Source organism: Embiotoca jacksoni, unplaced genomic scaffold (assembly GCF_022577435.1).
Source record: "Embiotoca jacksoni isolate LCO1_2020_lvr unplaced genomic scaffold, fEmbJac1.0.p SCAF_55, whole genome shotgun sequence".
Classification (NCBI taxonomy): domain Eukaryota; kingdom Metazoa; phylum Chordata; class Actinopteri; family Embiotocidae; genus Embiotoca; species Embiotoca jacksoni.
In genome coordinates, this window is record NW_027185409.1 from 1,834,415 (window position 1) to 1,859,414 (window position 25,000).

At 45.9% G+C, this 25,000-nt stretch overlaps 1 protein-coding gene across 4 annotated transcripts in view; it reads left to right on the top strand.

The window, feature by feature from the left end:
* The first annotated feature begins 2,842 nt into the window (after nucleotides 1-2,842).
* The window catches only part of dgkzb (diacylglycerol kinase, zeta b), a 29,998-nt gene continuing 7,840 nt past the window's right edge, over nucleotides 2,843-25,000 (top strand). For 2 of the 4 annotated variants that reach the window (XM_069172730.1, XM_069172731.1), the window contains exons 1-15: nucleotides 2,843-3,890; nucleotides 19,698-19,806; nucleotides 19,977-20,072; nucleotides 20,717-20,794; nucleotides 20,868-20,924; nucleotides 21,002-21,070; nucleotides 21,514-21,585; nucleotides 21,668-22,051; nucleotides 22,306-22,388; nucleotides 22,822-22,882; nucleotides 23,010-23,123; nucleotides 23,636-23,776; nucleotides 23,861-23,939; nucleotides 24,703-24,758; nucleotides 24,903-24,965. In XM_069172730.1, the coding sequence (XP_069028831.1) occupies nucleotides 3,691-3,890; nucleotides 19,698-19,806; nucleotides 19,977-20,072; nucleotides 20,717-20,794; nucleotides 20,868-20,924; nucleotides 21,002-21,070; nucleotides 21,514-21,585; nucleotides 21,668-22,051; nucleotides 22,306-22,388; nucleotides 22,822-22,882; nucleotides 23,010-23,123; nucleotides 23,636-23,776; nucleotides 23,861-23,939; nucleotides 24,703-24,758; nucleotides 24,903-24,965 (1,662 nt within the window). In that variant the 5' untranslated portion in view covers nucleotides 2,843-3,690. Of the gene's footprint in view, nucleotides 3,891-17,455; nucleotides 18,451-19,697; nucleotides 19,807-19,976; nucleotides 20,073-20,716; nucleotides 20,795-20,867; nucleotides 20,925-21,001; nucleotides 21,071-21,513; nucleotides 21,586-21,667; nucleotides 22,052-22,305; nucleotides 22,389-22,821; nucleotides 22,883-23,009; nucleotides 23,124-23,635; nucleotides 23,777-23,860; nucleotides 23,940-24,702; nucleotides 24,759-24,902; nucleotides 24,966-25,000 lie in introns of those variants that run through there. The other 2 variants (XM_069172733.1, XM_069172734.1) reach the window with 2 other exon arrangements.

Genomic DNA, 25,000 nt, shown 5'->3' on the forward strand with positions numbered 1-25,000 from the left:
AAACCAACATGTTAAAGGTCCCACAAACGTCTCATATTGTGTTAATTCAGATTTCATGTCTTTTTTTTTAAAATTATAAAGCAGTTTAGATGCTGTTAATTCTGTGGAAGCATCAGAGCACTCAATGCACACGTCGTGACGTCGGGAGGAGTTTGTGATGTCACAAATTTCAATACAAACTGTACTGAAATTATTTTCAGTTCTTAAAGCCACAAAAATATTTGATAATGGAAGCAAAACTGAAAATAAAAACAGAAAACGTTTGGCCTTTAACCCTTTGCACACCAGCAGTCATCAGCCCTGATGTTTGTTGGCTCCCCGTCAGGACTCGGGGGGGAAACCGTCGATCTGATTCTGACAGCTGTTTGTTAAAAATGTTGGACCTGTTTCTGACAGATGAATAAAAAGCTGCTAACCGGACACCATGCGGCTCAGTTTAACCCCTTCACACCCCTCCTCCGGGATTATGGACTTTATGGATGTCTGCTGATTAAAATGCTCAGTTTTCATAATGGACTTTGGCTCAGTCGTTTCTTCTGAACTTTAACCGGAAGTCATCCATCTCCTGTAAACAACACGTTGTCAACACAATATCTCAAGAATATTCTGATGAAATTTCTTAAAATTTGGCACAAACGTTCACTTGACCTCAAGGATGAACTGATTCAATTTTGGAGGTCAAAGGGTCAAAGGTCAAGGTCCCTGTCCCATCACGTCTGCCCCATTCATCTGTCTCATTCTTGTAAACGCATCATCTCGGGAATTCCTCGAGGAAACTTCTTGAACATTTGGCACAAATTCAAAATTCACTTGAAGAATGAACTGATTAGAGTTCAGAGGTCAAAGGTCACTGTGACCTCACATCTGTCCCATTCCTTTGAGTGTGAATGACAGACTGTGACCATCTTCCACACTTGGTCCCGTCCTGAATGTGCGACTCTGATCTGAACTGATTGTGTAAATCATCTGAATCATCCACCTTTTAAAATGGGGGCCGACCGCCGTACCTGCCGAGCCCCGAAGGACATCAACCTCCCTCCGATGTCCCGGCGGCGGCAAGCCGGATACGGATCGGCATAAGAGTTGGAGTTTTGGCCGGCGGCAACACGGCGAACACGTTTTCTCTGGAGAAATAAAAGGTTAAAAGCATTTGAAGCTGAGCCGACGCATCGCTAACGTTCACTTGAGCCCTGAGCTGAGAGCTTTGGCCTCCGCAGTGTTAGATAACAGCAGCTGTGCTGTCAGAGGAGGAAGAGCTGCAGAGGAAGAGGAACAGCCCCGAACATCAGAACCACAGAACCACCGACTGTGGAGGCTGCTGGTCGGTGGGTGACCCTCTGACCTCTGACCTCTGACCTCCGACGGGTTCTTTAAAGGGTTGTTTCATCCTCACGAAGCTGCTTCATGCAGAAGTGACTCCCTGAAACATTACATTTCATTTATCTGACTCTTTTATCCAAAGCTACTTACAATAAGTTCATTTCAACCATGAGGGTACAAAATCAGAACAACAGGAATCAAGAAAATACAATTTCTTCAAGAAAGCCAAACTACAAAGTTTTATCAGTAAGTTCCATGTTAAGTTCTACTGTTCAAGGTAAAGTCTGAAGAGGTGTGTTTTTAGTTTGTGGTGGAAGATGTTCAGAGTTTCTGCTGTCCTGATGTTGGTGGAGCTCATTCTACCATTTAGGAGCCAGGACAGTCGAACATTTCAGAAAATAAACTTATTGATTATCTGTGACTCAGAACCAACCATCAACCATCAGTGATGTCATCATCCATCAGTGATGTCATCGTTGGTTTGTGAACGTTATGAATCCTCCAGTTCAGATTCTGTCCGTCACCATCTTTGCTAGTTCGGAGCGGTTTGGAGCAGGAAGTGACCATATTTGGACGAGCTGGGGGAGGAGCCAGCGGTGGATCTGACCGATCTGATCGGAAACCTGACGATACTACGTCCCGCCCACCGATAGCTGTAACCTGACTGCACCACAGGCCTGTCAATCAAACAGACACGCCCCCAAAAACAGGTCTTCTTGAATCTTCTTTTCTAATGAATGAGGGATTATTTTCAGATGGACCTCCAGAAAACTAATAAGAAGGAGTGACTTTAGCTAACAACACCGAGATAACTGATGGACACATTTTATTCACTTTGGATTTGATGACAGAAGTTGAATGGGAGTCTATGGAGCCGGAGGCTTTTTGGAGCCGACCTCTAGTGGCACTCGCTGGTATTGCAGCTGAAGACACTTCTGGATCAGAACCATTTTACAGACCTGAAGCTACGAACTCTTCTTTGTCCAGACACGCTGCCTTCTAGTGGACTGGCGGCTGTATCACACGCGCTGCCCTGAGATTTGATTTGTCAGCTGCAGCTGTAACTTAAATGTAAAGATGCGACGTCAGGACGTTTGTGTCACGAATAAGGTTGTGTTCTGATTGGCTGGAGAGTTTTTCCGATGAATTTAGAGAAATCCAAACAACTTTTGGTGACTAAAATAAATCAATAAAATGAGTGTAGAAGATCCCCAGCAGGTCTTTAGGATGGAAGTGAAACCGTGCAGTGTTTCCGGTGTTTAAAACGGGCCGTTAATGGGAGCTGCGTCCTCTTGCCCGCTGCACCTCCGATTTAATTGGCTATCAAAAATAACCCGCTCATCCTGCAGCTCCACCTCGGAGCGGGGAACCCAGGAGGATGCAGCCGCCACGTGCACGTGTGGTGGAGAAGTGTGTGCGTGGGTCTCGGTGCGGCCGCGCGACCTCTGGCTCACTGCAGCACGCGCTTCTCCGCGGCGGTGTGGGCTGCCTCGCGTCTTTATGTAAAAGCTGTGTGGGAGGGAGCACATTGCAGAGCAGCGCTTCAGAAATGTGATCCGAGTGAGAGGCAGAGAAGTTGATCAGCATCACAGCGGAGAACCACACGTGCGCTGCTGCTACATTAGAAGAAGAAGAAGAAGAAGAAGAAGAAGAAGAAGAAGAAGAAGAAGAAGAAGAGCTCCGAGCTGCTGTTCAGGAGTAAATTAGTTCACTTCCTCCTCTCCGACTCCTCGGCGGCTGCACAGAGTCCGAAGCACCAGCAGGTGGCTCACCTCTGCCTCCTCAGCCAATCAGAGGGCGGAGAGTAGAGGCTGTGGGCGGGGCAAAGGAGGAAGAGCGGTCCCCCCTTCCTGCGCCCGAGAGCGCAGATAAAAAGTAGAGAGAGGCGCGCGGAGAGTCACTCCGAGGAAGAGGAGGCCCCGAACCGTGAGGCGGAGCAGCAACAGGTCGACCCAGAGGAGGAAGAGGAGGAAGAGGAGCTCCTTCCTCACTAACTGGTGTTTTCTGTTTTTCTGTCAGCGCGGGAAACTCGCTGGATATGGAGCTGTGTTCAGAGCGCGCGGAGAGGAGTCGGGCTTCCTCCGGCTGGGAGGGTCCGGAGAAGGAAGGAAGGAAGTAGCAGCCCCCACCTCCTCCTCCACCTCTACCTCCTCCTGTAACTCGGAGAGGAGTTGTGTAGTTCGGCTTCCTGCTGAGAGCTCAAGACCTGCAGCTGCACTTCCTGTCTGAGCGGAAAGTTGTCGGTGGAAAGTTGAGCAGCGGCCGCGGAGCGTCGACCGGAGGCGGGCAGGATGTGCGGCTGCCGCTCGGACCGCCGGAGCCCCGCGCCGACTCCCGAGCAGCTCCGCCTGTGAGCCCCGCAGCAGCAGCATGGACCCGCAAGAGGAGCAGCCCGGAGCCCCGCTGCAGGACGGAGCCGAGGAGCCCTTCACCCCCGCCTCCGTCGCATCCTCCTCCTCCTCCACCTCGTCCTCCTCAGCCTCCAACACCGAGCTGCCCCCCGCCGCCCCCGCCCCCCGCTGCCAGCACAACAGCAGGACCTTCACCGGTCTGAGGATCTTCTGCAGGAGGTGAGTCTTCCTCAGCTGCTCTTCATCCACACCTCACTCTCACGGAGTGACGTCACTCCTCAGCAGAGAAAACAAACAAAGTCCCACAAACACAAACCAGTCAGATTCATTGATTATCGATCCTTTAAAAACAAAGTCACACAGAGGTTTAAAAAGAAAGCGTTAAATACAGAAAACTACAGAACCGATCCGATAGAACTCAAATAGAACCAAAATAAATCTAAACAAGGAAACTAGAAGTAATCAGTTCATCCTGGAGCTGCAGGTTCCACCGAGATCAAAGATCCTCCAGCACAACCTGCAACAGCAGCACCAAACACAGGAACGCAGAACCCGTCAGAACCGCCTGCAGGTTCTTCGCTCCTGCTGCAGCGCACTGATTGGTCAGAGCCGCTGATGCTCCTCCAGATGTTTCAGCAGCAGCTGGTCTGGCTGTAAACGGACCTGCTGGATGGCGTTTGTGTGTCTGAATGTAGAGACGTCCAGATGTGACGGTCCAGATGTGGTGTCAGTTGGGACGTTGTGTCGCTGCAGCAGCAGATTCATCTTGTAGATGAAGCAGAGAAATGTTTTGTGTGTCGTGATATCAGAGATCAAAAAAATGTCCTCTTCTTTGTCTCCTCGTCTTCGTCGGTCAAGCTGCGTTCCAGTTTGTGTGTTTATTGTTGACGTCGGGCCCTGAGTTTGTGTTGGTGTGTCTGTGTGACCTGAGAATAAACAATAGTCAGTAAATAATGACTCAGAATTATTCTGACAGTCAGAGAATCATTTTTTTCAGCAGCCCCATTCCAGAGTCCCTTCATATTTCAGCTGTTTTTGGAGTTTGAACCCTGTGATGCTGTGGAGCTCGTACAGATGTTTTCAGCTGGACTCTCTCTGACCGTACGATGAATTAATGAATACATGAACTGATTTCATTCATTCACTCAGAGCTGCTGAAGCTGCTGCTCTTCACACCTCTGCACAGGAAATGAAGCGTCGAACGGCAGCGAGGAGTAAAAACAGCAGTGTGCAGAGTCCCTTCACATTTAGTCTGTTTTTGTAGTTTGGAGCCTGTGAAGCAGCAGCACAGATGTTTTCAGCTGGAGTTCCACACTCAACTAAACGTAATCTGATTACTGCCCACTTTGTTTTTTGGTGTTTCAACGTCGGTGTGGGAGGAAAAACCCCGTAAAAGACTTCAGGCTGAGAAACGATAGTGAAACTTACCAGTTTCATGAACTTTTTCTGTCACTTCTGATCTCGGAGGGTTTTTCAATGAAGTCTGGACTCTGGTATGAAAGACAAACAACATTAAAAATAAGAGAACATGTGAGAAAACAAATCAAGCCTGATTGGATGATGGTTTACGAAACAGCTGATTAATATAAAAAACAAATCTGCCGAATGATCAATTCAGTTCCAGGGTCCCTTCACATTTTTGCTATTTTGATGTTGTCGACAGGAGTTCGACTTTCAAATCAAACCGATGATTATTGGAGGAATTTTAGCAGCAATCTTCAGTGTCTCTTTTATTTACTTTATTTTTAACTTAAAACTGCAAACAAATGAAGAGACTTTGGAAGTACGTCTGCATCAAATCCTCGAGTCATCATAAAATAATCATTATTTAATTCATATAATATTTATAGAATTTACGTGAACAGAAAGAGGTTTTTGTTTAATGTCAGTGACTTTAAGACTTCACTGAAAACCTCTGATTTATCTTTTTCTTCTTCTGGGTGGGTTTCTGAGCCTTAAAACATCAAAAACAGGAATGGACTTTGGTTCCAGAGTGACCTCATCAAATGTTTGACATCACTTTACTGTAACGTAAAATTCTCACATTTAAGATCCTGGAACTAAAATATTTTCTGTGCTTCTGTGATCGTAGCACTTTTTTTAATAAAGTAAATAATTCAGCGGCCGATCGATCGGTCGCTCTCTGATCTGTTTTTTTCTTTTGGACGTGTTGTTTGTGGCCGGCTGCAGGTTTTCATGTCGCTGATCGTATCTGTTTAAAACTGGTCTGAGTTCACAGCAGGATGACAGGCTGATAAACATAACGAATAATGCCTTTAAGAGACATATTTAAAAAGATAAAAGTTCACTGTAAATCCAATTTATGAGATAAAAAGTAAAAATGTTATATTTAAAAGCTCAAAATTATGAGCTTAAAACTCTTTATTATGAATTTTTATCTATATCTATTATCTATGGCATAATGTGACTTTTTAATTAATCATTTTTAACTTCAACTCATTAATTTGATGTTTAATTTTGATTTGGAATCGACTTTTTAGATTTGACATTTTAACATTTAACATTTTAGCTCATAAGTTTGACTTTATTTGATTGATTGACTGATTTTAATCCAAAACTTTTTATCTCAATTTATTCATTGTAAAATATTGCCTTTTTAACTCATTATTTTGCCTTATTGCATTAAAATTGTACCTCGCCATGAATCTTTTTTTTAATCATTATAACATTTTGTCTTTATTTCTCCCTCAATGGCAGAAATTCTTCCTCAGAACAGATCGATATTTAATTTACGACAGAAAATAATAAAAGATAAACAGCTTTACTTTTTGATGTAACAGTTGTTTTTTTTTTAATTCAGAATTCTCGATTTTTATGTCCAATTTTTCCCCCCATAAACATTTTTCTATTTAGGACAAACTTTTCTTAATTTATTTTTTTATTGGTAGAAATGTGTTTCCATGGAAAGCAGCTGATGTTTGATTTTGATGTAATTTTGATGCAGAACAAAATTCTGAGATAAAATTACACGTGTTGACGTTCTGCTCACACACCCCAGGTGCATCATGGGTAATGTGTAGCGTAAAAAAACACCACGTTGACTTTGATCAAACGATGTCAACATTCACTTATTGAGTTTAGATTTTTTTAATTTTTTTTTTGTCGGACTTCATAATAAACGGAATATTTTTGGGATTTTAGACAAAACAAGATTGTTTATAAAATTATTAGTTTTATTAAAGGAATATTTCACTGTTCTGATGTTTTTATATAAAAAATATTGATTAATATAGAAAATGAATCATCAGCTGCTGCAATAATTCCTTGAAAGTGTATCTGTGCACCTGCTGCAAACACAGAGGACACACGCACACACAAACACACACACACACACACACACACACACACACACACACACACACACACACACACACACACACACACCACATCACCCGTGTGTCTGAGCTCATGTTTCCCGCAGCCGACTTCCTCTTTGTTCTGCTGTGATCTCTGAGCAACACGGCAGCGTGTGTGTTAGTCACACACACACACACACACACACACACACACACACACACACACACACACACACACACACACACACACACACACAGTTAAACCCTGTTGATCAGATAGTTTATTGATATCAGGAGTTAATCTTCACAGAAATCACTGAAACAACTTAAAAACAATAAAATAAATCGTAAAATAAACAGAATAATTTAGACTAAAGAGCGATGATACAGGATTGTGTTTAATATTTTATTTTATATTGAATATGTGTTATCTTGTCTGAAGGACTCGTCCTCCTTCACAACCTTTAAAATACTCGAGTACTTTCACTGCATCAGCCGACGCTCCCTCTGAGTCCACTGATCACACCGAGCCAGACTCGCTCAGATCCTCGACGACACGCCGGCCGTGAATATAAAAGGTAACAAGTGCAGCCTGAAGTTCGGTCGGGTGGTTTAATCTCTCCGCTCCTCTAATTATAGCTGCTATTAACGGATTGGAAGAGCAATTAATTAAAAATGCTCATTTTTAGGGTCTGATGGGAGCATTGGACTCCGGAGGAGAGGATTCAATCTGTAGCTCTCCAAGGACAGAGGAGGAGGAGGAGGAGGCGCAGGAGGCCCTCCTCCTCCTCCTCTTCCTACTCCTTTACGGCTCTAAAGGAGAAACTCTTTTATTCATCTGCTGTTATTTAAAAATTGAAAAAGTCTGAACGGCTGCAAGAAAAAAAAACCCTGAATCAGCTGAAACATCATCATCAGTCGTCTGAAGAACACGAACAGAAACAAGAAGAAGATGAAGAGCAATGAGGAAGAGGAAGATGTTTATATAAAGAAAACATAAACAAATAAAAACAACAGAAATTATTTTATACGAAATCTTCAGAGGGTGACCCCTGGTGACCTCTGGTGACTCCTGGTGACCTCTGGAAAACCCCTGGTGACCTCTGGTAACCCCTGGTGACCTCTGGTAACCCCTGGCGACCCCCCTGCAGGCCTGTTTTCGTTCGTCCTGGTTCTTCGTGTAACGCGGGCTCCATGTTGGTTTACCTGTGCAGGTGTTGGAGGATCTGTGGAAGGAGCTGGGACATGTTGGTCTGCACGCTGCAGCCTGAGTGGGGCCGCTTAACGCTTCATGAACCAGAGGGACGAGTTCTGGTTCTGGTTCTGCAGGACTTCTCCATGTTTCATGGAGAGCAGTGTTTGGAAATTATGACATTAACAGGATTCACTGAGAAGAGTCCGTCTGTCGTATCCCATGGCAACCAACTGTGATGTCATCCGTCGGTTTGTGAGCTGAAGACTCAATTTAGAATTTCGGCTGTTGCCATCTTGTTCTTTTTAAACCAGACGTGACCATATTTAGACGAGCAAGGAGAGGATACTTCCTCCTCGCAGGTCGTCCTGTTTCCGTGTTCTTCGACGTTGCGTGTCGTTGTATGCATGTCATATATGTTGTATGACGCTCTTCTCCTCGCGGTCGCTCGTGTTCAGTGTGTATTTGTGTTTTTTGTTTGACTGTGAAACTGAGATTCAGAAACCACACAATCAGGTTGACCCTGTTTGAAAATACAAAAAGGAAACTACGTGACTCCCCAGATAACGACGTCGCGTATCAATCTGTCGGCTCTCCTCTCGTCACTCGGGAGTGTTTTTTAACAGGAAACGGTGGATTACTCCTTTAAAGCTGCTGTGAACACGGTGTCAGGCCTCTGCTGAGCGCTGATATGACTGATTATTACATTACTAATTACTGGTGTCGGAGGCCCCGTCAGGATGACGAGGACCTGCTGCCTCCCTCTCTGACCTGATTAGAGGCGACAGGCTCAGAAAGACTCGCCGTCTTTTACATGAAATCACTGAATAACTGAATAAATTACAGATGATATGAAATAACTTTGTTTGAGTGAATTCAACAATCGACTGGACATTTAAATAATAGAAAGTACAGTTCAAATACACAAAAAACTTTATTAAAATTAGTTTAACCTGTAGGGGAACCTGCAGATTAATATGTTAAATTCACATATGATCGACTTGTTTGTGGAGTTTACTTAATCAGAAAATATATGTTGCTGTAAATTGAATTAGAATAGAACTACAGCAGGATTACAGATTTACATATTTATTACATCGAAAATAATAAATAAATGTAGGTAAGGTGTGCACACAAGAGGAAACAAACCACCTGTCTGCTAGCAAAGAGAAAGTCATCAATTCAATGTGAGGACAATGCAGATGGTCTGTCCCAAGCAGACGTCCTCAGTCTGCTTGGAAACTTGTTGTTTGTGTCCCTGAAAGAAAGTCAAGTTTCCACAAAAGTCTGAACAAAAATTATTTCCCAGCTAAATTAGTAATACATGTATTAACACACACACAGTCACTCACACACACACACACACACAGTCACTCACACACACAGTCACTCACACACACACACTCACACACACACACACACACACACACACACACACACACACTGCGTCTGGATCAGATGTTTCATGTGAAATGGACCCTCTGCTCTCCTATTCTGTTTCACTGCAGCCCGACACGGAAACCTCTGTAGTCTGAGACAGGCCACGCCCCCCGTCTGTGATGTCACAGCAGTTTTCTCACCTGTGGCAGTAGACGGAATGCACCTGTTGTGACATCACTGAGGGGGGCGGGGCCAACAGCTCTGCAGTTCCACAGTGTTCTCTGGTAGACAGGGTTTTCTCTGCCCTGAGTCCCGTCTGGCAGGCTCACCGTCCTCTCGGATCTCCTGCTCTTATCAGATCCGGCTGAAGGGTTCAGTGTTCATGAAACAATCCAGGCGGGACACTGTGACACCTGACCTCGTCTCAGGGTCAAAATAAATCCACCTGATCAGTGCGAAGAGTCAAAAAAAGAGCAGGTTTATGTTGTAAGTATAGTTTTACAGGAGAAAACTGGGTGCTTAGTCAACAGGAGTCTATTGGAGGCAGCTGCTAGTGGTGCTGCACCTTAGTTGTTGTTGAATAAATATGATTTAAACAGCATCTGAAGCTCTTATTCTGACAGCAGATGTGTTCTTTGCTTCTGTATTACAATCACAGACTGTTCTGGACAGATACGTCACTTTTAGACTCTTTTTATCACTTTGAGCTCCGTGATGGTTCTTTAAGTTCAACACAGGAAGAAGAACTCATTTCAGGACAGACTGAAGAAGAGCGCTGACAGGAACCAGCTCTGCAGGAAGTAGATCGGCCCGTCCATCATTAGTCCCCACGTTCCAGACTCTTCTGAAGAGGGGGGTGTGTGTGTGTGTGTGTGTGTGTGTGTGTGTGTGTGTGTGTGTGTGTGTGTGTGTGTGTGTGTGTGTGTGTGTGTGTGTGTGTGTGTGAGATGCAGTCAGGACCCAGGGATTACACAGACCCATTTCCTGGTCTATCTTTGTCACTCGCTGCCCCTGTTTCTATAAATACTCCGGTCCAGGAGGGACACTGAGGCTCTGAGGGAGGAAGAGGAGGAGGAGGAAGAGGAGGAAGAGGCCATCTACCGTCATCTGGCCAGGGTCAGAAGGAGGATGATGATGATGAATTAAAGAAGGAAGATCTGATGAGGAAGAGGAGGGCCAGGTAGAGGAGGAAGAGGAGGAGGAGTGACAGATCGGTCATCAGGAGCACCTGAACTCTGAGCAGGCGGCCAATGAGAGCAGCCGGAGCTGCTGTGATGTCACAGCTTGCAGGAGAACATAATCACCTGCAGAGGGCAGCAGAGTGTCATCATCACAGCGCTGAGCCGGTGTGTGTGTGTGTGTGTGTGTGTGTGTGTGTGTGTGTGTGTGTGTGTGTGTGTGTGTGTGTGTGTGTGTGTGTGTGTGTGTGTGACTCAGATAGCTGATACCTCACTCTCACCTGGTCCGGGTCAGTTTCCCGCCTTGAAACTGAAGCCGGGTTTTATTTAAGGGGAACTAATCTGCACACAAATGCATACACACACACACACACACACACACACACACACACACACACACACACACACACACACATACTCGAGTGTTTCAGGCTGTTGGAGGTTTGATTGACAGCTGGACATTCTGCTCAATGAGGTTTTATTCAATAAGATAAATTAATTTATTCTTCTGACCAGCAATGAAAGAAACATTCACATCAATGCATCAATTAATTTAAAAGTCATTCTGAAGTTTATTATCTGCGACATGTAGTTTGACCTTTAACCTCTGATTAGTCAGTGTTTCCTCCTGTGGGCTCATTGGTTTCTGTAGCAGCAGGTCTCCATGGAAACGGCATCATTATTGATTGTAAACCTGCCTCCTCTTTTCCTTAGAAACGAGCCTCAACTTAACGACTTGTCACAGGTATGTCATCAAATACCACAGCACTTCTTCCCCGCCCACATGTCAAAAAGTGGGCGGGGCACAAGTGGTTTAAGCTGCAATACCACCGAGTGCCACTAGAGGTCGGCTCCAAAAAGCCTCCATAGACTCCCAATTAAAATTTCTCCACGAGTTATCTTAGACACCCTGCTAACCTTCAGGAGAAAGGACCTGTTTGTATATCGGCGTTACCATGGATACCGTCACATCTGTCCACACCCAGCTGTTTCAGTCTCTTCCTTCTGAAGACGACATTTTAAAAACAAACTCTTTTGAACAAACTTTGAGCTGAAAGAGACCGAATGTGTTTATTCCTGAAACTGACATCATCGACACGAGAATCAAAAACAAGTTTAATTTATCATTAAAAGTAAAAGTAAAACTTTTCTCCGCTTATTTTTCTATCCTCATGGTGGCGCTGATTCTCCGTCATGTTACACAGACAGTCGTTAGCTCTCACATATAAATCTGAAATCAACAATAAAAGAATTAAAAGCTACAATCAATCAATCAATCAATAAATAAATAAATGAATAAAAAGTTCTGCTGTAAGCACAGATTCTTTAAAGTCCCGACTCAGCTGATATTTCTGGACTTTAATAGTCAGCAGCGTGTTTAAATCTGCGTTGACTTGTTTAGTTTATTGTCGTGTTTTAAAGTTTTGAAGTGTTGAAGCTGCTGATGAACGCAGTCACAGTTTAATATTGTAAATCAGACCTGACAGCAGCGTCACACTTTAATCCTGCTGATCTTTTAAGCCTCTTCAGGTTTCAGATCGTCTCCTGATTTAAACGCTGCTGCAAGGGGGGAGTGGGAAAGGGGTTCTGAAAGGTTCTGGAGGTTCTGAAAGGTTCTGGTGGTTCTAAAAGGTTCTGGAGATTCTGAAAGTTTCTGGTGGTTCTGAAAGGTTCTGGAGGTTCAGAAAGGTTCTGGTGGTTCTGAAAGGTTCTGGAGGTTCTTGATGGCGAGTTGTTCACAGTCCCATACTGAACACACATGTAGAAGATTTTATTTTTCAGTTTTTCCCTCCGGCTGATGAGCAGCGTTGAAGAAGCTCCGCCCTGGTTGCCATGCATCCCGCTCCATAGCAACGGCAGAAGCTACCAACAGAATGTGATAATTAGGCTGAACATCAGGTTTACAATGATCGACTCTCTGTTTGGACACATTACCATGCGGCTTCGCTTCCTGTCTTCTTCCTCTTCTTTTTTTTAATTGGATCCATAATGCAGCAGCAGCCTTGTAGTGTTAATGAGGAGTATTCTGGGATGGACCGGCGGCTCCATTCATCTCTATATGAGCTAAACTGAAGTGAGGGAGGACAAAAGGACGAGAGCTGTTAAATCAGCCGGTCCTGGATCAGCTGGATCACTGTAAGATCACCCGTCGGTTTGTGAATATTTTTAAGCCTCCAGTTCGAAATTTCAGCCAGAAACTGCACCACAGGCCTGTCAATCAAACAGACACGCCCCCAAAAACAGGTCTTCTTGAATCTTCTTTTCTAATGAATGAGGGATTATTTTCAGATGGACCTCCAGAAAACTAATAAGAAGGAGTGACTTTAGCTAACAACACCGAGATAACTGATGGACACATTTTATTCACTTTGGATTTGATGAGAGAAGTTGAATGGGAGTCTATGGAGCCGGAGGCTTTTTGGAGCCGACCTCTAGTGGCACTCGCTGGTATTGCAGCTGAAGACACTTCTGCATTGACTTCAGGCTTCTGACCCAGAAGCTACGTCTATACAGTCTGTGGTCCTGGATCAGCTAGTCTTAGATCAGTCCTGGTTCTGTTGGTCCTGGTTCAGTGTTGGTTCTGTTGGTCCTGGTTCAGTGCTGGTTCTGTTGGTCCTGGTTCAGTGCTGGATGAGCTCCTGGGTGCAGCAGGAAACAGTGTGCTGTGCGGCTGCTCTCAGATCAGTCGGAGCTGCTGTGAGTTATTTTCAGCAGCTTAGCGTCTCTGCTCTCAGTGAGCTGCTCGTCTTCGTCGGTGCCGGACGGACCGATCTTCCTCTCAGGTTGTATGAAGCTGCTTTCTGCTGCTCGTTGTGTTCTTTTGATCTGCTGGACCATCGGACGCTCTGATTTCTCTCTTCTTCTTCTTCTTCATCTGCTGCTGGCAGGAACACTTCAATATGTTCACTCGATGTAAACGCGTCTCGGCAGGTTTCTTTTTAAATGTTGTTAAAACCAGCAGCAGATCCAAAACTTTGCTTTAATAGAAATAAGTCTAAAAATAATTTGACTTTAAATGAGAAACTATTTTCAGTTTTTTTGTCCTGAGTCTCTCTCTGACTCCGTGTCCGGTTTGACGTGCTGCTTTCTGTTTGTTTGCTCAGTGAACCGGGGAACAGGTGAACAGGTGAACCGGGGAACAGGTGAACAGGCTGTTTTATGGCAGAATATAACATCTGCAACTGTTTGATTAAAACCTGATGAATGGAGATCAAAACTCGCTCCGTGTTTCCACTCACCTGTTTAGTATCTGGTTAAAACAGCTCCTGAAGGGTTGAAATAGTTTTATTTAGTTTTTTGATATCACATATGCAAAGTGGAAAAATGTTTTTGTGATTTTCCAGCTTTTATTTTGAAAGTTTCATCATTTCCTGTTTTTTTTAATTTTATTTATTTAAAGCTGTCCAAGTGAATGGAAACATTTAAAGGAACAAAAAGTGCGTCGCTACTGTTTGAATTAAGTTTTTGTTAGCAAACAGCTGAAAAACTGTTAGCATGCTAATATTAGCTCGCTGTGCTAACCCTCCGCTACGATGCTAATGCTGTTAGCAGTCGATCGCTACGTTTGTCCTGCTGACGCGTTTTAGTTCGTCACGTTTTTATTGATCGATCGGTTCCGGCAGAGATCAGCCATGATTGGCTGCTTGATTGAACATCAGCGGGGGTCAAAGTTCAATTGTTTGTTTTATCTTTAAGTTTAACAATGAAGAGCAGAAAATATTGAATAAATACTGCGTTTGAATCAACAGTGAAGAAATAACTGAAACAGATATTTAAAGGAAAAGTGCAAAAATTATAGATTTTGCAAAACGTTCAAGTTAAAAATAATCCTAAAATGTTTAAATACAAACTGAAATCAAATCAATAATTAAATGACAGCCAATCTGTTGAAGTGGTCAATACATCTGAAACCATCCGATCAAAGTTCCTTATAAATGATGATAAATCCACAATAATACCTTTTATTTAAATCAAAATGACATTAAAAATAGAATAAGGGAGTAACATGAATAAAAATGATCAACTTTGATCTGATCAGTGATCAATAAGTTGATCAGCTCTCTTCTCTCCTGCAGTTTCACGTCGTCTTCTTCTTTTGTAACATTTCTCATTTAGGACAGAAAACCGTGAAGAAGCTGTAAAACATGAAAATATATCGACTCAAACAGAAACTCATTACTCATGTGTGACGTTCTTTTTATGGCCTTTTTAATAAAGTAAATATTGTGGAAGGATTTTCTTTCCACAAACATGAATCAGTTAATCAATCAGTTTGTTTATTCAGGTCGAAGTGTTTCCCTGACGACTGATGGACAGGTCAAAGGTCAAACAGTAAAACAGACTGAAACACAGGAGAATGAAAAAATAATATAAACGATTAAAAAAAGATTCTAAACAAGAGTAATAATGAAAAAATAAATAAATAGATAAAAGATAAAACAAACAAATCAGCGAGTGAAAAAACAACATTTAAAACATAAATATAATCAAATAAACGCATTAAAATATCATAAAAAAACTGAAAAGGTAAATTTGACTAAGTGTTTTAAAGGAGCCATGTGCAGGTTTTAGAGACATCTAGTGGTGATGCTGCAGATTGCAACCACCTGAACACCTCGATGCTTCGGTGGCCGTGAAACTCCAGGTAGACGTGGAAGTCCTATAAATCATGTTGTGACAGATCAGCTGATCTGAGGACGATTCGTCTTGGAAGGTTAAGAAAAACACTGTAAATTCATGAGTTTTGCTGTGAAGGGCTCACGTGCATCAGTCAGTGAACGCATCACCGTTCAAACACACTCAGTGTGTCAGTCAGTAGATTTATTTATAGTATTTAAATCACAGACTAGATATAAAAGAGTTCGTAGCTTCAGGTCTGTAAAATGGTTCTGATCCAGAAGTGTCTTCAGCTGCAATACCAGCGAGTGCCACTAGAGGTCGGCTCCAAAAAGCCTCCGGCTCCATAGACTCCCATTCAACTTCTCTCATCAAATCCAAAGTGAATAAAATGTGTCCATCAGTTATCTCGGTGTTGTTAGCTAAAGTCACTCCTTCTTATTAGTTTTCTGGAGGTCCATCTGAAAATAATCCCTCATTCATTAGAAAAGAAGATTCAAGAAGACCTGTTTTTGGGGGCGTGTCTGTTTGATTGACAGGCCTGTGGTGCAGTCAGGTTACAGCTATCGGTGGGCGGGACGTAGTATCGTCAGGTTTCCAATCAGATCAGTCAGATCCACCGCTGGCTCCTCCCCCAGCTCGTCCAAATATGGTCACTTCCTGCTCCAAACCGCTCCGAACTGGTAAAGATGGTGACGGACAGAATCTGAACTGGAGGATTCATAACGTTCACAAACCAACGATGACATCACTGATGGTTGAAACTGATAAAAGTAATCATCTTCAATCTTTTATTCATTTTTCATCATTTCTAATAAAACTTTATCCAAATCCAAGTTTTGAGTCTACCAAGAAATCTGAGGATTAATTACAGAACAATCTTTGTGGAAGAAATAATGTAATTTTCTTTAGACTGTTCGCAGGTTTACGAGACACCTGATTTGATTTTCATCTTTTCAGGAGGAATGAAAACATAGTTTTTAATCAGCTGTTACCAACAGATTCATCCAGACTGTAGTTTAAAAATCTTATTTTATTAGATTAGTATTTTATTGTGAAAACTTAAACATGCAGGTCATGTGACTGCAGTGTTACCCGTTACCTGTAGGTGAAAGTAAGGAGGGCGCTCTATTAATAGAAAAGGTTTCCCTGCAGCCTCTGACACTGGTCGGTCGCCGTGGTGATAATCGCTGCGTTGTCACCTCCTGCAGCAGAGGTCAGAGGTCAGAGGTCAGCTGCGTTTGCTGACTGCAGCAGGAATTAGACGTGAACCCGACCACACGGATCTGAGAGAAAGTTTGAGACTTGGACGAAGTGAAGCCGTCGTCACCGTCTAATTGCTGGTGTAATGTTCTTCTTGTGTGTGTGTGGGGGGGGGAGGGGGGGCAGGTAATCCTGGCTTTAATTACTGTTGTTGTCGGTACCACAGCAGCGATGACAGCTTCCTGTTGTCATGCTGCCCCCCCCCAACACACACACACACACTTCCTGCTGTATAATTCATGCAGCTGCAGGTTGAACGGGGGATCCGATTCCTCAGTAACACAAGCCGGGTCCTCAGAACCAAACGGTCCCGTCAGAGGACTGCTTGGTCTTTATGAGCATTTTGGTGATGAACAGTTTGTTGTTTTCATGTTTGAACTTTGACCTCTGCTCGGATCGCCCATACGGTCGATACGACAGAACCACAGACTGAATATAAAAGTGTTCGTAGCTTCTGGGTCTGAAAAATGGTTCCGATGCAGAAGTGTCTTAAGCTGCAATACCACCGATCGGTCAGATCCACCGCTGGCTCCTCCCCCAGCTCGTCCAAATATGGTCACTTCCTGCTCCAAACCGCTCCGAACTAGCAAAGATGGTGACGGACAGAATCTGAACTGGAGGATTCATAACGTTCACAAACCAACGATGACATCACTGATGGTTGATGACATCACTGATGGTTGATGACCTCACTGATGGTTGGACAGAGTAGAGACGTTAATGCGTCACAAAACATGTCCCACTCAGAGCCGTTGGTGGTCCAGTAAGTCCGATGTGTGGCTGTGCCGTCCGCCTCCTCCGCTAACTGCTCTTTACGTCCGACAGCCTCTCAGAGCGCCGCTCCGCTCCGTCATGGACACTTTCTTCCGGCGCCACTTTAAGAGGAAGGACGCTGCTCTCCAGGTGGATGCAGAAAAGTCCTGTCGCCAGCGGAGGCCCAGCGTGGCCGTCCCCACCAGCAAGGCCCGCCGCAGGTCCAGCGTGGGGCTGCCGTCCAACACCCTCACCCAGCGCCGCCGGCCCAGTGTCCAGCTGCCGGCGGGGCCGCCGTGCGCGGGCGGGGGCCGCCTGGCGAAGACACCCCGACACGGCCGGTGGGCGGGGCAAACTCGCCGACGCTCCAGCACCACCACCCCCAGCCTCAACCCGAGGTTCGCCGTGTGCCGGAGGAAGGTGGGGAAGCTGCGCACCATCGACACCCACCTGCTGGGCCCGTCCATGCTGTTGGCCAGTCTGATCCAGATGGCTGAGGAGGAGGAGGAGGAGGAGGAGGGGCCACTGGCCGGAGAACAACAGGTTGAGGTGAGGGGCGGGGACAACAACATGAGGATGTTCTCCCGCTCCAGTAGCCTCCACTCAGATAGAGACGACGACAGCAGCGATTACTCCACCGCCAACGACAGCCAATCAGAAGCCAGCGAGGTGTCTGAGTATCCGGCTGAGGCGGAGGACGACGTGTCCTGGTCCCCTGAGCCACACCCCTCCCCAACCTCCACCGTGACGGGGGTGAGGAAAGCTCCCCACCTGCGGTCAGCGTGGCGGCCGCTGATCCGGGCCCCCCGCTGCCTCCGCAGGAACTCCTCTCAGCAATTCGCAGGAGACTCCGCCCCCTACAGCTGCTGCCGGACCACCAGCCAGAGGAAGAAGAGGAGGATCTCCACCGTCTCCAAAGCTGGGAGCCCCTGGCCAGGGAGGGGCCCCCCGCTGCCCAGCCGCAGGAGCTCCATCTACTACTTCAACCACCCGGCCCTCCACCGGGGCCCCGGAGCCCTGAGCCCGCTGACGGCCAACGGATACAACTCCTGCCTGGAGAGCTGGAGCGCCTTCCTGCTGTATGTAGTCCGCAGTCAGCTGACTGGTTTCACTGTGTTTGTGTTTGGCGCCGCCAACGACTAAACTGTGAGGTAAACTGGGGAGTCAAATTGGGAGTCGATCTTGAAGGTAAACTGGGGGTTAAACCTAAACTTGGATGTAAAATGGGAAATTAACTGGGAGTCAAACTGGGAGGTAATCTGGGGGCTATAAACGTAAAAAATAAATTGACAGATCAGCATCACTGATGTTTGTTGTGGCCTCTGAGGGTCGGGGGCCGGTCCCCTGCTGCCGATCGGACACACCCTGCAGCTCGTAGGAAGCCCAAACTGAGCTCCACATAAATAAGTGATGAAACGCTGCAGAAACAAACATCCTCCACAGAGCTGAGGCTCATTAGCAGCAGCGCTAATCACACAGGACGGAGTCATCGACTGATCACTGCTCTGCTGCTCAGGTCAATCTGTGTGTGTGTGTGTGTTTCATCTGGATGCATGAGCAGGTGACTCGGTGACCTCAGTGTGAAGCACTTCAGCATCTTAAAACTGCAAAGAACCTGAAATCAGTGTTCCCAGAATGAAATGACATCCAATCAGAGCACAGAAACAATCTCAGTCAACATCCAATCAGAGCACAGAAACAATCTCAGTCAACATCCAATCAGAGCACAGAAACAATCTCAGTCAACATCCAATCAGAGCACAGAAACAATCTTAGTCTACATCCAATCAGAGCCCACAAACAATCTCAGTCTACATCCAATCAGAGCCCACAAACAATCTCAGTCTACATCCAATCAGAGCCCACAAACAATCTCAGTCTACATCCAATCAGAGCACAGAAACCTGCAGCTGAACAAAAACATTTGATTCTGATACACTAAAATAAAATAATAATATAAGTGTGTAACTTGGACTTAACTTTTAATTTGAAGTCTACAGATTCTCTGCTGCTGTGCTTTTATTTTGGAGGACTCACTGTTCCCACGATGCAGTGTGTGTGTGCAGCAGCTGTTTTGCTATCAGTTGTCATGACAACAATGACCAGAACTAACGTGGTAACATCAGTCTCATTCCAACATTCGTGAACAAATGGTTGTTGTTTTTTTAGCCCATTGGTGCTTTATTTTGGTTTATTTCATGTTTTTAACTTTTGTGTAATAAACTGTTTCTTTTTGACAAAAATTTGACAGAAACACGCCGAACAAACTGAATATTTTTCCCGACACTCGAACGACAGAAATGGTTTTGTGCTCTTGTGGTTGCAGGAAGGGAATCGCCAAGTCGGGCCTGCAGCAAGCGGCGACGCAGCCCAATGTGTCGGCGTCCGGACAGAGCGACCCGCCTCAGGAGCCGAGCAGCACCGTCGACTGGACCGTGAGTCTCTTCATCGTCTCACAATCTGCTGATCAGAGATTCAACCAATGAGGAATCAGCTGCTCATTGATCCAGTGAAATGAGATTTTAAAGGTCAAGTTATCAGTAGCCTGGCTCCGCCCACCCACCCCCTCCCGCTGTGGATAAGTGTGTGTTTGTTTGTGTGTCAGGATAACGCCCAGTTCGGGGACCACATCTGGTTCGAGACCAGCGGCTCTGGAGACTTCTGTTATGTCGGAGAGCAGTACTGCGTCGCCAAATCTCTGGTGAGTCCCGGAGAAACCAGCAGGGGGCGACGGTGATATATTGTATAAGATCAGATTTCATGTCCTGTAATCTGCTGCTATAAATACTGTAAAAGTCCCCACAGAGAAACACACATTTGTATTCAGCAACTGGACTTCCTGTAAGTTTGTGATGTCACAAACTCACAGTGATGTCATACGCCCACCCACAGCGCGGCCCAGTGTCCAACCCTTTTAACGTGGAAGAAAACACACAGCGGTCGTTCTGTCATCAAGCTAACAAGCTACAAGACATGTGATTGGTCTGGATGTGTGTCACTCAAAAAAAGAGTTAGCCAATCAGAGGAGAGAGTCGCTGACATCACTGAGCCTTAAATAACATTTCATTAATGATTCATGAACATTTCTGGTTTCTTGGGGTTCGTCGTGTTTTAGGTTTTGCAGACAGATAAACGGACAAACAGCGTTAAACGTTAAAATCGACAGTTTTTGACTGGACTTTGGTTCAGATGTCCTGCAGCTCTTTTTCCAGGAGATAAAACAGAACATTAAGAGCCATGAAGACGACTGGTGGAAACACAACATCAGAACTGAGCTGTAATCATTAAACAGTTTATAAAGCCTTCATAAACACACATCCACAACTCTGTTGTTTTGTTCTGCAGCAAAAGTCAGTGGCGAGGAAGAAGTGCGCCGGCTGTAAGATATCGGTGCACACGATGTGCATGGAGCAGCTGGAGAAGGTAACATCTGGCCTGATGTTCGTCCTCTCAGGTGTCTCTGTCTCCGCTCACAGACGCTCGTCTCTCTGTTCAGATTAATTTCAGGTGCAAGCCGTCGTTCAGGGAGCCGGGGTCCCGGGTGGTCCGAGAGGTGGGTACCGCTGGCACCATCGGAGCGCGTTCAGGTGGCGCTCGGGTCGGCTCGCTCACCATGTGTTTGTTTTTCAGTTCAACGCGGTGCGACACCACTGGGTCCACCGGAGGCGCCAGACTGGGAAGTGTCGGCAGTGTGGGAAGGTGAGTCCGTCTGTCCTGGAAGAAATCATAGAACAACTTTATGTTCACGGCTTTGGTCCCAAATTTCACTGTAAAATTATGGAGGACCGATCCAGAAGTGTCTTCAGCTGCAATACCAGCGAGTGCCACTAGAGGTCGGCTCCAAAAAGCCTCCGGCTCCATAGACTCCCATTCAACTTCTCTCATCAAATCCAAAGTGAATAAAATGTGTCCATCAGTTATCTCGGTGTTGTTAGCTAAAGTCACTCCTTCTTATTAGTTTTCTGGAGGTCCATCTGAAAATAATCCCTCATTCATTAGAAAAGAAGATTCAAGAAGACCTGTTTTTGGGGGCGTGTCTGTTTGATTGACAGGCCTGTGGTGCAGTCAGGTTACAGCTATCGGTGGGCGGGACGTAGCATCGTCAGGTTTCTGATCAGAGCCTCTGACTGTCTCTCCAACAGGGATTCCAGCAGAAGTTTTCCTTCCACAGCAAAGAGATCGTCGCCATCAGCTGCTCGTGGTGCAAACAGGCGGTGAGTTCACGTTCAGAGATAAACTCTCTGCGACTCTCTGACTTCCTGTCCATTTCACCGCCGCTTCCTGTCTGCGTTTCAGTACCACAACAAGGTGACGTGCTTCATGCTGCAGCAGATAGAGGAGTGCTGCTCGCTGGGCGCTCACGCCGCCGTCATCATCCCGCCCACCTGGATCATCCGGGTCCGGCGGCCGCAGTCGTCCCTGAAGTCCAGCAAGAAGAAGAAGAGGACGTCGCTGAAGTGCAACAAGACGAGCAAGAAGGGAGCCGAGGTACCGACGAACCGCGGCGCCGCTCAGGTGCTTCAGGTGTTGACCTCTGACCTCGACAGGTTCCTGAGCCTCCTGTTTCTTGTCTCTCAGCTCCAAGATGGCCGCTGGAAGCCCTTCCTGGTGAAGCCCCTTCCCTCGCAGCTCATGAAGCCGCTGCTGGTGTTTGTCAACCCGAAGAGTGGCGGGAATCAGGTAGGTCGAAGTTCATGATCCATACCGGGTCACTTCCTGTCGGGACGGGGTTCGTTTAGATTTTTCTTAATACAATCTCTCACTTTTCCCTCCAGATTTCACTTTGGCCTGAAAAAAGTAGAACAGATTAGACTACTGTGTTTATTTATACAGTTAATAAACAGTTCTATGATATATATTATATTATATATTATGGGTGTGCAGCGCCCCCTGCTGGGTGGAGGATTCTCACTGCAGATCTGTTTCTGTTTCAGGGAGCAAAGATCATCCAGTCCTTCATGTGGTACCTGAATCCTCGACAGGTGTTCGACCTGACCAAGGGGGGACCCAGAGAGGGGTGAGACCCTCAGAACAGGACCCTCAGACCAGAACCCTCAGACCAGAACCCTCAGAAAAGGACCCTCAGACCAAGACCCTCAGACCAAGACCCTCAGACCAGGACCCTTAGACCAAGACCCTCAGACCAAGACCCTCAGACCAGAACCTTCAGACCAAGACTCTCAGACCAGAACCCTCAGACCAAGACCCTCAGACCAGAACCCTCAGACCAGAACCCTCAGACCAAGACTCTCAGACCAGAACCCTCAGACCAAGACTCTCAGACCAGAACCTTCAGACCAAGACTCTCAGACCAGAACCCTCAGACCAAGACTCTCAGACCAGAACCCTCAGACCAGGACTCTCTGGACTCTCTGGACTCTCAGACGTGATCCCTCCTGGTCCTGGAATTTGTCTCGGTCTGAGTTTGTCTCTGCTTTGTGTCCCTGCAGGCTGGAGTTGTATGGCAAAGTGCCCAACATGAGGATCTTGGCCTGTGGAGGAGACGGCACGGTGAGTCACACACACACACTGCTGCTGAAACATGAGATAAACAAACAGGTCAACATCAGGTAAAACAAACAAACAAACAAACAAACAAACACAGGTCAACATCAGGTGTGTGTGTGTGTACGTTCAGGTGGGCTGGATCCTCTCTGTTTTGGACCAGCTGAAGCTCCACCCCCAGCCTCCTGTGGGCATCCTCCCTCTGGGGACGGGCAACGACCTGGCGAGGACTCTCAACTGGGGAGGGGTGAGTTCTGCTGACGTTCTGCTGACATTCTACCGGAGTTCTACTGACATTCTGCTGACGTTCAACCGGAGTTCTACTGACGTTCTACTGACGTTCTACTGGAGTTCTACTGACGCTCTACTGACATTCTACCGGAGTTCTACTGACGTTCTGCTGACGTTCTACTGACATTCTACCGGAGTTCTACTGACGTTCTACTGACGTTCTACTGACATTCTACCGGAGTTCTACTGACGTTCTGCTGACATTCTACCGGAGTTCTACTGTCGTTTTACTGACGTTCTGCTGACGTTCTACCGGAGTTCTACTGACGTTCTGCTGATGTTCTACCGGAGTTCTACTGACGTTCTAGTGACATTCTACCAGAGCTCTACTGACGTTCTACTGACATTCTACCAGAGTTCTACTGACGTTCTGCTGATATTCTACCAGAGTTCTACTGACATTCTGCTGACGGTCAACCAGAGTTCTACTGACGTTCTGCTGACTCCTTCCTTGTCCTCCTCTCTCAGGGCTACACCGATGAACCCATCACCAAGATCCTGTCTCACGTGGAGGACGGGAACATCGTGCAGCTGGACCGCTGGAACCTGAACGTGGAGGGGAACCCGGACGCCCCGTCTGAGGAGCGGGACGAGCATCAGACAGATAAGGTGAGTCAGAGGAGCGCCGTGCCGAGAGGCGTTCAGGGTCCACCAGCAGGGGGCGCCTCACCTGGAACTCTGTTTCTCTTTCAGCTTCCAATCGACGTCTTCAACAACTACTTCAGTCTGGGCTTCGACGCACACGTCACGCTGGGCTTCCACGAATCCAGAGGTTGGTGCTGGATGTGGCTCTGGGTCACACACTGTTACACACTGTTACACAATGTCACACAATGTCACACAATGTCACACAATGTCACACACTGTTACACAATGTCACACAATGTCACACACTGTTACACAATGTCACACAATGTCACACACTGTTACACACTGTTACACAATGTCACACAATGTCACACACTGTTACACAATGTCACACAATGTTACACACTGTTACACAATGTTACACAGTGTTACACACTGTTACACACTGTCACACAATGTCACACAATGTCACACTGTTACACAATGTCACACACTGTTACACACTGTTACACAATGTCACACACTGTTACACACTGTTACACAATGTCACACAATGTCACACTGTTACACAATGTCACACACTGTTACACACTGTTACACAATGTTACACAGTGTTACACACTGTTACACACTGTCACACACTGTTACACAATGTTACACAATGTCACACACTGTTACACACTGTTACACAATGTTACACAGTGTTACACACTGTTACACACTGTCACACACTGTTACACACTGTTACACAATGTCACACACTGTTACACACTGTTACACAATGTTACACAGTGTTACACACTGTTACACACTGTCACACACTGTTACACACTGTTACACACTGTCACACACTGTTACACACTGTTACACAATGTGTTACTTGCACTGTGTTGTTTGTTTGTTTGTTTATTGTTCGTGTGCTGAACTGAGTCTGTTTCTGTGTTCAGAGGCGAATCCAGAGAAGTTCAACAGCCGTTTCAGGAACAAGATGTTCTATGCAGGGGTGAGTCCTGGTCGGTCGGGTCTATGGTCCATCCACACAGGAACATGCTGCTGATGTGTGTGTGTGTGTGTGTGTGTGTGTGTGTGTGTGTGTGTGTGTGTGTGTGTGTGTGTGTGTGTGTGTGTGTGTGTGTGTGTTTTTCAGACGGCCTTCTCTGACTTCCTCAGCGGCAGCTCCAAAGATCTCGCTAAACACATCAAAGTGGTGGTGAGTGGAGACGGAGTGAGAAGGTTTCTGCAGAA